The sequence below is a fragment of the Onychomys torridus genome, unplaced genomic scaffold (assembly GCF_903995425.1).
Source record: "Onychomys torridus unplaced genomic scaffold, mOncTor1.1, whole genome shotgun sequence".
Classification (NCBI taxonomy): Eukaryota; Metazoa; Chordata; class Mammalia; order Rodentia; family Cricetidae; genus Onychomys; species Onychomys torridus.
This window is the reverse complement of record NW_023413954.1, coordinates 4131-15149: the sequence shown is the minus strand read 5'-3', so window position 1 is coordinate 15149 and position 11019 is coordinate 4131. Positions and strand designations below refer to the sequence as shown.

Sequence of the window (11019 nt, the reverse complement as noted above, 5' to 3'; positions counted from 1 at the left end):
CAAAGACTTGGGAATGGGAGAGAAGGTCTGAAGGCCAAGCCTCAAAGCACATCCTATAGTTGGATTTTTCTTTGGACTACCAACTAGCTCCCAAATAAAGACATGGAGACTTGTTATTAATTACAAATGCATTAGCGGCACTAGCTCTTATACCTTAATTTAACATCTTTCTCTTCATCTATGTTTTGCCTCAGGGCATTTCACTTTCTTTGGTTCTGTATGTCCTACTGTGTCTGGCTGGATGGCCACAGCCTGGCTGGCTGGCCCTAGGTGTCTCTGCTTTCTCCCTTGTTCTCCCTCTCTTTTGAGCCTAGATTCCTCCTCCTACCTACTTATTCTCTCTGTGTGTTAGACCTGCCTATCCTTGCTCTTTAGCTATTGGCCATTCAGCCTTTTATTAGACCAAGAACTTCCTCAGTTGTTGTTTTATGGCTGGGTTTCCAAGATAAGGATCATCCTTGCAAAGTGACTAGAAAGGCTCCCTATGCTTGGGGTTTGCATTAAGACACAGGAATTGGACCTTTTGAGGGATATTTGGGCCTTAGAGGGGGAAACATTACATTCACATGAGGCTAGTTTTTGAAGAGTTGGAATATACAGTCTTTAAAAAGATATTGAAGGACTGAATTCAATTCCTCTCTTAACCATGTGGAAGAAAACACAACACAGAACCACAGTAGGTGGAGAAAGCGGGCCTCACTCCATCCACAATCTGCTGGTGCCTTAATCTAGACCGGCTGACCTCAAAAAGCACAAGTAATAAATTTCTATTCTTTTTAATAACTTACCAAAACTGAGGAATTTTTGGAGATCAGGAAGAAAACAGAATGCCTGGACATGGCTCCATTACCCACAGCTATGGGAAGGATGATTTGCTGTGTAGATAATTCTCTCAGACTTGTTTGTTTGTTTATGTTTTTCAAGACAGGGTGTCTCTGTGTAGCCGTGGCTGTCCTGAAACTAATTCTGTAGACCAGGCTGTCCTTGAACTTGAAGATCCACCAGCCTCTGCCTCCCAACTGCTAAGATTGAACTTTTTTTCCTTACTCATTTTCAATATATCAACTATCAACTCACTGGGATAATAAGAATGATTATTTGAATGAGAGCACAGGTGGCCATCAGGGACTCATATGTTTGAGTTATTGTATTTGGTTCCAAGTTATTGATTAGGAAGGCTTAGGAGGGGTGGCATTGTAGGAGGAGGTATATCACTGGGAATGGGCTTTGAGGTTTCAAAAGTGCAGGCCAGGCTCAATCTCTGTCTTTCTCTGTCTCTCTCTTTCTCTTTTTCTCTCCCTGTCCTGCAGATCAGGATGTAAGCTCTTAACTACTGCCTTAGCACCATGCCTGCCTGCTGCCATGTTCCCTGCCCTGAGAGTCATGGGCCAACCCTCTGAAACTGTAAGCAAGTCCCCAGTTAAATGCTTTTCTTTTACAGACTGCCTTGGTCATAGTGTCTCTTCACAGCAATAAAACAATAACTAAGACACTGGCTGACTTAGCAGACCCAATCTGGAGCTGGAGTCCCAGGAAGATCCTCAGGAGCTTCCAGTTTTCAGTCCACAAAGAATCCAGAAGAAGTAGGTTCTAACACTGGTAAGGAAGGGCTCAGACTAGATGAACTTGCCAGTGAGAGTGAGGGAAAGCAGACAGGAAAAGTACAAGCTTCCTTCTGCCAGCTGAAGGTGTGGCCCAGATGTAGGGTGGATCTGCTGACTCTTAGGATCCAGAATTAGGGAGAGTCTCCACCTCAAATAATTCAGCCAAGGAAAATCCCTCTCAGGTGTGCCCAACAGCCTGGGTTTCAGTTAATTCCTAATATACTCAAATTGACAAGATTAGCCATCACAGCCTCCCAACATCAACCAGAGACGACCATCCATTTCTGAATAATCTGAGTCTAATGAGAAGGGATTGACTTTCTGGAGCGTGTATATGAAGAGCTTTATCAGTGGATAGTTCTTAAAGTGTTAGGGAGCAAGTAGAAGAGGAACCATGCTGCCTGTCCACTGATAGCTGAATATCAGTGTCCACAACCCACTGAAGGACAACACTCTGGAGCCTGTTGCTGGCATGGCCACCATTCCTTCTATTATACTAAAGTGGAAAGTCTCCTTCCTGTGGTTTCAATGGCAGATGTCCCACAAAGAATCATGTGTTTGAACAGGAGTCACTGTTTGGGGAAGGTGTAGACTTTATGAATGGGGGGCCTTGCCAGAAGTCAGTCACTGGCAACAGGAGAGAACTGGATGTAACCAGCCTCCTCAGGTCCTTACTGCCCTAGGTACCTGCTTTCCCTGCTCCATGCCTACCCTGAAGTGCAGAAACTGAGGAAATCAGCATGATTTGTACCCAGACATGGTTAGTGCATCTTTTGCTGCGAAGTCACAAGGAGCCTTTGTGAGGAATGACAGACATCTGGCCATATGCAGCACACACTAGGGCTGGTTTCTGTCCATACAGTGTGGTAGCTATTGGTTGGTTGATCTCCACACTGGTGAGCTCCACGAGGACTCTGCACAGCTGTGGAACCTCATCAGAGTGAGTTCCCAGTTCCCTTCTGAGGCCACTGCTTTTGTGGCTTTCCTGTTTATTTATTCACTTACTGGTTTCAGGAATGATTGTCCTTACTCTTATTTTTCTTGATAATCTCCCACTTTATTTTTGTATTCTTTTTTATCTATGTCATTTTCACTTTGATTTATCCTTTTCCACAATTAAAAAACATGCATTAGTTTATATTAGCCGTCATCTTGAGTGTGTAATCTCACAGTGACCTTCCCATACATATATTGGTGAAATTATTAAGGCCACTCCATGTAGTTAAAAGGTCTGGTAGGTCAAAAGTCATGGCTCCAAGCAGGTCAGAGATGAGATTCCATTTTTTTTCTTGATATTAAGTATGGAACAGGGCAGATGAAAAGAATTCAAGAAGAGAAAAAAATAAAAGTCTAAAAAGAGCCTGTTCTTGGAGGAAGAACAGAACTTTCCTTGGGGGGACTTTCCACACCCTGTCCCTCCACCGTCTTCTGTCCTTCTGTCTGATGGAAGCTGTCCTTTCATGGGTCATTTTCATTTTCTAACTTAAGTGGGGGTGATCATGGACTAAAGTTGTGTGCTATCACACACAGAGGGTGGGGATAATAATGATTTTTGAAGCAAAGGATCAGTTCTGCTGGCCCAAGAGCTCAAACAAAGAACATGTCCAGGAAGAAAACTACCTAGTGCTGGAATCATGGCCAGCACTCCACAGTCCCACCCCAAACACCTGTCCTTTGGAAACGGAAGGGACGTTTCATTGCAAGGACAGTCTTTACCTGAGTTTCCCAAACCTGGCCTTGAATATAACTCCCAATCTTTTCTTCATTTGTTTATCCAGACAGGGTTTCTCTGTGTGTAGCCCTGGCTGTCCTGGAATTCTCTCTGTAGACCAGGCTTGGTCTTGATCTCACAGAGGTCTCCCTGCCTCTGCCTCCCAAGTACTGGCATTAAAGGCATGGGCGACCACCTCCAATTCTTAATCTTTTCATCTTTGGGGAGAGGTCATGGGGTAGCAGAACCTTCCCGGTCCAACACCAAAGCCCTTCAGTCTCCTTCCAGGTATTCCCAGGTGTGGATGATGAGGGAGGGCCTATCCTCTGTGACTTTCAGAAATCTAATACCTGATAGAGAACTGGGCAAGTAGGACTTCGGTGCCATTGCTGGACAGTACCCATGTCTCCCTTTCATCGTGTGATGATTTGGTTTGCTAGAATTACTAGCCAGTGCTTTAGTGTGGAATGTGTAGACACAGGTGATGCCTTCAGGCACTGTGAACATTTCTTGAACAGAAAACATCCTTCTTGACCTCTTGCAAACTTCCATCCAGTTTCTTTGGCTCATGTCACATAGCTGGTTCTGGGTGGGTCCTGTGAGGACCATCTAATGTGTAAAACCAATGACTTCTGGTGGGAGGTGACAGCAGCGTAGCTTCAAGAACATGGAAGCGGCTGCCCACAGCCCTCCCCCTCACTCACTGTGTCCATGCCCTGTGTCTCAAAGCAAACGATATTTCTGAAGCATTGGGAACCTCGACCACGTACAAAACAAAAGCAGTCCCTGCTCTTCTCTTTGCTTTTGATTTCTGGTTTGGTGAGACAGTGTCTCCTGTAGCACAGGCTAGCCTCAAGACCACCGTGGAGCCAAAGACAACTTGTACTGCTGTTTCTCCTGCCTGCATTCTCCTAGCTTTAATAATTGCCATGTGCTCACCTTATGAGACTTTGGTTGTTTCTCTGTCAGTTTAGTGGCCTCACCTCAATCTACTGATATTTTAACTGCCATCAGTGCCCCGAGGCCCCAGAGGCAGCACCCCGCCACACAGCCTAAGGCCTAGCCAGATTTCTGGTCCCACTGGTACCAGCCCTGCCACAGCCGAAAATGTAAGTTTTAACTAAGACTATTGTTCTATTAATAAATAAGGACTCGGGAATCAGATCTTGTGGAGAAAATCTAAACCTGCTAGATGAGAGAGGTCGAGAAGCACCTACAAGACCTTCCTTTTTGGCCAGAGACCCAAGGAAAAAAGTGTCAAACCAAACCAAAAAAGACCCAAATCTCTAAGTCCCTTGCTCCTCCTTCCTGTGCATCTCTCTATCCATATTCCTGGTTCCTCCTTCCTCTCTATGGCTAATTCCTGTCAAGTAGTCGCTGGCTCCACCCCCTGACCCAAGGTTAATTCTATTACCAGTCTTTGAGTTTCTCAGTGCCATCAAATATTCCATAACAGACTTTCCTGGTTTTCCCATTGAGCTCCTACATAATGTACATCTGCTGCCCCTGAAGGACTCCTCTCGGGCTGGACACAGCTGGTTGTATCATGTCTAATTGTGAGGTGTGTGTGTGTGTGTGTGTGTGTGTGTGTGTGTGTGTGTGTGTGTATAAGTGTGTGTCTGTGTCTGTGACCTGCCAGGTCTGTGTTGAAATGTCAGTCATAAAACATCAGTATTAAGATCTGGGGACTCACAAGCACTGAAGACTTGCCACACAGCGGAACATGTGGCCTCTAGAAAAGGGCTTGATAGACTGAGCTCATGTTTTCCTTGAGCAGGTGGGAATACACACAAAGTACCAATTAGAGTTAGAAAGCAGTCCTGTTACACACTCAGTCTGTTGGTATCTTGATCTTTGCCCATGTCCAGATACACAAGCAAACGATTTCCGTTGTTTATAAGGGACAAACTAAGGCATTTTGTTTGAGAACAGAAGGCTTTCGGATGCCAGGATAGGCCCCCATCTCTTTCACATGTTGTCTCTAGGGTTCTGGATGACAAGCACTTTCTTGGTCATTTTGAACATATCAGGTCACTGTCTTCTGGGATCGTGGACTTTGGTGAGAAATCTCAGGAACAATGGGGACCATGTGACAAATGGTGTCAACTTTCTCTCAGCCCCACAGATGTTAGTCCTAGATCCTGGGGTGCCATGGAACACAGTATTTTATCACAACATCCCAATGTAGTCAGGAGCTGTCATCCTATAGGACCCATCAATCTGAATTTAAAGAGAATAAGTTGAAATCTTTGAGTGTGACATGATGAGTTATTACAAACTTGTCATGGAAGGCTAGGGTCCAAATGAAGAGCAAAACACTCTCCACCTACTAGGGACAATATCAGTCTGTAACCGAGGCAGGGCCAGTGCTCTGGAGCTGCTGTCTTTCTTATGACTCCTTGTTTTATTATTAAAGTGGAAGGGTCCTTGTTAAGGTTTGGTGTCAATGCCCCACAAAGAATCGAGTGTTTGGACACTGGTCCCACCAGGTGACACCATTTGGGGAATTTTTGTACCTCCTGAATGTGGGCCTAGCAGGAAGAGGTGGGTCACCGGGCAACATTGGGGACAGTTATTTGAGTGTAACCAGGCTCCTCAGGCCAAGTACTGCCCCACTGGCCAGACCAGTGAGCTGTGCCGAGCCCTCATTGGTCCATGTCTTGCTGTGATGTCACAATGACAGACACCTGTGCCCTCACAGCTCTGGCTGAGACTGCCTCCTGTCCTTCCAGTGCAGGAGCTGTTGGTTGGTTGGAGAGAGGTGGTGTTCGGCGTTGGTGAAAGAAACAGTCTACTTGGATTTTCGGGACCTTTTGGACCCCGACATTGTGAGTTTATTAACCTTATTTGGTTTCTTGTTCTCAGTGAATTTGTCTATTGGCTTGCTTTATTTTTTTTTTCAAAGATTTATTTATTATGTATACAGAATAGGGTGCTGGATCTCATTACAGATGGTTGTGAGCCACCATGTGGGGTGCTGGGATTTGAACTCAGGACCTCTGGAGGAGCAGTCGATGCTCTTAACCTCTGAGCCATCTCAACAGCCAGGCTTGCTGTATTTTTGCACTTATTTTTTCATGTTCTTTATTATCTTCTATTTGAATTTCTATTCTTTTTTGTTGTGTGTGGGGGGTAATTCAAGACAGGGTTTTTCTGTGTAGCTCTGGCCTTCCTGGAACTCACTCTGTAAACCAGACTGGCCTTGAATTCAGAGATCTGCCTGCCTCTGCCTCCTGAGCGCTGAGAATAAAGGCATGTATCACCACTGCCCACCAGTTTTTATTCATTTTCGGCTATGTTTACTGAGGTAGAATATTTTGATATTTTTATTTTGTCAGTATGAGTGTTTTGTCTCCATGTATGTCTGTGCACCATGAGGCTGGTACCCATGGAGGTCACAAGAGGGAGATAGATTAGCTGAAACCCAACAGGTGGTTGTGAGCCACCATGTGGCTGTTGGGTTTCTAACCGGGTTTCTATGAAAGAGCAGGAGGTGCTCTGAGACACTAAATCATCTCTCCAGCCCTTCTGTGTTTCTCTTTACCTCTGCACTTATTTTCATCATGTTTTCCTTGGTTTATTTCTCCTGTTTAAAGCCTTTTCTTGGTAAGGAATATGGCACATAGAAGCAATTTAGTTAAGACAATCACAAGAACACCCGTAATGTATTTTGATCACATTAATCATGTTATTAACCTGTGCTGTTATGCTTTCTTCTCCCTCTTCCTCTTCCTCTTTCCTAGAAGCCCCTTTTTCAGTTGACAATCCCCTCCTGCTCCCCAATCCCACATAGGAGAGGAAACAAGTGGTACATTGAAGGACTGGCTTTCCCTGTAAAGCATCTGCTCCAGTCTGTCCTTGTTGAGAGCCCCAGTTGCATCCTGTATGGCTTCCCATGGGTTGACTGTGGCACTTTTGCCCTTCATTCTCTTTCTATATTGTGTTTTTTGTCCTCTAAGCATGCAATGCAATCCTTGCAAGGATCCTTGTGAGTGTGTTTTAACCATCAAGTATGGATGTGTTGTGGAAATTGGTGAGAAGTGTTACTACTATTATTAAGGACTTTCACACTCATGTTCCTCATGGAAACTGGCTTTTTTTTTTTCCTAATAGTGTCCTTTCCTGGACCTGGCATGAATGAGTTTGGAACTGTTAAGTCCTTTCTATGTTGTGCAGTTTGGAGGAGCGCTGACATTTGTGCTTTAGGGGCTGGAATAGCTCATCAGTAAATGCCTGGTCCTGGGCTTTTCTGGGCAGAGTCATTTTTCATAAATACTTCAATCTTGTTTATCATCTCTCCTTACGCTGAATTTGTATCTACATATTTCTCAATTTCATCTACATTTCTCAATAAATGTGGGTTTAAAAAACAGATTAAGTTGGCGGGGTGGGGGTAGGTTGGAGAGATGGCCCATCATGTACTGTTCTTGCAGAAGACCTAGGTTTGCCTCCCAGGACTCCTATGACAGATCATAACTGCCTGAATCTCCACTTCTAAGGGATCTGATGCCCTCTTCTGACCTTCTAGGTCATAGAAAAGAAATAATACAAAAAGACTTTTATCACTGTTTTAAGGCATGTGTACTACCTGTGAGTGTGTGTGTTGGCACCCTCGAGTGTGCATGTGTCTGTGTGAGTGTGCCCACATGCACACATGCATGCATATGTATGGATGCCCTCAGAGGCCAGAGGTGTAGGCTCACCTAGAGCTGGAGTTAGGGTAGTTGTGAGCTGCCTGACCTGGGTCCTGAGGACCACATACAGGTCTTCTGAACTCCTGAGCCATCTCCACACCCAGGCACTCAGGTTTGGGGGTGTCTGTTGTCTTATCAACTGCTCTTGCCTCTGATTTTATTAGTGCCTTCTCTCTCAGTGAGTGCTGAGTTTGGGTAAGAGGATGATTATCCTTCCCAAGAAGCAGCTCTTTGCTTCTGTGACCCTTGGTTTTATTCTCTGTTTCTGGTTGATTCCTTCCACTGGATCTCTGTCTTCTTGTGCTGTCTGCTGCTTTGGGAGGTGCTTTCTTCTCTTCCTGAGCATTGAGTCCCTGTTAGGTTGTCTGAAGTATCTCTGACTTTCTTTTCCTTTTGGATGTAGGAATTTGTATTGATAATCAGTTTCCTGGACTTGATTTGGACTGCTTAAAATTCCCAATTGAGAGAGTGGTTGTAGCCGTAGCAACCAGGACCTGACCATGGAGCAGGGCGAGGAGGCCCGCTGCTCTGATGAGGAGACCTTCACTGCTGAGTATAAGATGATGATGACCCTGGGCAGAGGACAGTTTTCAGAGGTCAAACGGGCCTTTCATATCCCCACTGTATCCTGGGTGGCTGTAAAAATTCTTAGAAATCAGAAGAAGTATGCCTCGCTTATCAAGAGTGAAATCAACATCATGAAATCCCTTACCCATCCCAACATAATTAAATTGTTTCATGTGGTCCAGACCAGAGAGACCACCTACCTGGTGATGGAACATGCTTCAGAGGGAGACCTGCTGCATCACGTCCTGGACCTGGGGCACTTAGAGGAGAGCAAGGCTCGAAGGCTGTTTACTCAGATACTGCATGCAGTGCAGTATTGTCATGATAACTTTATCATCCACAGAGACATAAAGGCCGAAAACATCCTGCTTGACCACAAGGGTAATGCCAAGCTATGTGATTTCGGCCTCTCGGCTAAGGTCATCCCTGGGCAGAGACTTGGTGATTTCTGTGGCACTTTACCTTACTGTGCCCCAGAACTCTTTGGAAAGGAGGCATATGATGGCCGTGCCACTGATATTTGGAGTTTAGGTGTGCTCCTCTTCTTCATGGTGACTGGGCGCTTTCCCTTCAGTGCTTACTCTGATGTGAGGGTGATACAGCAGATCCTTGATGCAAACTTCAGGGTGCCTCCCTATGTTTCCGTTGATATTCGTGATGTCATCCTCAAAACTGCTGATTAAAAACCCCTACAGGAGGCTCACCATAGGCCAAATCATGAGGCACCCCATGGTCAGGAACAGTGAGGCCCATTCACCGCCTACTTTCCCACAGTCTCTCCCAGGCACCCTGAGCCCTGGCATTGTCAGGGCCATGACAATCATGGGGTACAAATCCGAAGAAATCATTGAGTCCCTGAGAGACCAGAAATACAACCAGGTGATGGCCACTTACCTAATTCTACAGCACCAGTCACCCAGGGGAGACGCTTCCATCACCAGGAGAAACCCATGAGAGCCATGCAGTCAGGCCTTGTCCTCAACCTGGCAGATCTTCACACTTTCCCTGTGTTGCTTAGGGAGAGCTACCAAGCCTGCTCGCCCCACCTTCACCTTGCCACCCAAGACCAATGAGAAAGAGGGAAGAGTGCCAGGCAGGGTGGCACAAGGCACAGCATGTCTGCCGCCTTGTGCTGCCAGCCAAAGAAGACCCACCCTCCCCACCTACCCCATCTGGGCTGTCCTGTGGCTGATTCTCTCGTGGGCAGCAACATGGAAATCACTGAGTATTTCACACAGACTGAGATCGGGTCACTCAGCAGCCACATGGCCAGTGTCCAGCCACCTCACTTTCTGGACACTTCATCTCCTAGGCCACACCAGAGTGAGACTACAGGTGACAGAGACAACAACGTGTCCTCCTGCAGCTCCCAGGAGGAACTCTGCAGCTCCCAGGAGGCATCTCAGTATTTCACCCCCACAGGCTCCTTCCTTTGGGATACACTGCAGGAAGAGACCATCACCCAGGGATCGACTACGACCCAGGAAGGGACCATGGCCCAGGATAAGGCCATAACTCATGAAGTGACCATGACCCAGGATGAGGCCATAACTCATGAAGTGACCATGAGCCAGGATGAGGCCATAACTCATGAAGTGACCATGAGCCAGGATGAGGCCATCACCCATGAAGTTACCATGATCCAGGATGAGGCCATCACCCTTGAAGTGACCATGACCCAGGATGAGGCCATCACCCTTGAAGTGACCATGACCCAGGATGAGGCCATCACCAAAGTGACCATGAGCCAGAATGAGGCAATAACTCATGGAGCGACCATGACCCAGGAAGAGACTATGAACCAGGATGAGGCCATAACTCATGAAGTGACCATGACCCAGGATGAGGCCATAACTCATGAAGTGACCATGAACCAGGATGAGGCCATAACTCATGAAGCTACCATGACCCAGGAAGGCACCATGAACCAGGATGAGGCCATCACCCATGAAGCCACCATGACCCAGGAAGAGACCCATGATGAGGCCTTCATGCAGGTAGAGGCCATCATTGAGGATGCAACTATCACCCCAGAAGCCACCATGACCCAGGAAGTGACCATCACCCGTGGCCAGCCCAAGGATGCAGGCCCAGCATCTTCCCGAACCCGGAGGCGCCACAGCTGGAAAGGGGTCAAGAAAACAATCATGAACTGCTTCAGACACCTCTGTTGCTGCTGCCTGCCTCCTGCAGAGAGAGGCCATGCCTCCTGCAACAACCTGGCTCCAAAGAAAAGGGATCGTGGAGTCACCCCCAGAACCAGGTGGGTACACTTTCTTCATTTTATTGGTGCTTCTCCTCCTGTCCTTTGTGATAAATGATGCCTGGGCACATTGTGGCACACTTGTGAATGTAACAACCTGTCACTTCAGAGAGACCAATCCCAGAGAATCTCCTCAAGTGTGACCTCAGGCTTGTTGAGCTACAAGTGGACAGCAGAGAT

At 46.5% G+C, this 11019-nt stretch overlaps 1 protein-coding gene across 1 annotated transcript; it reads left to right on the top strand.

Moving 5' to 3' along the window:
- Positions 1-8509: 8509 nt before the first annotated feature.
- Positions 8510-9530, top strand: LOC118576577 (sperm motility kinase X-like). The gene is given in 2 exon segments (XM_036176796.1): positions 8510-9244; positions 9246-9530. Coding segments are annotated over 2 exon segments (1020 nt in total).
- The last annotated feature ends 1489 nt before the right edge of the window (positions 9531-11019 follow it).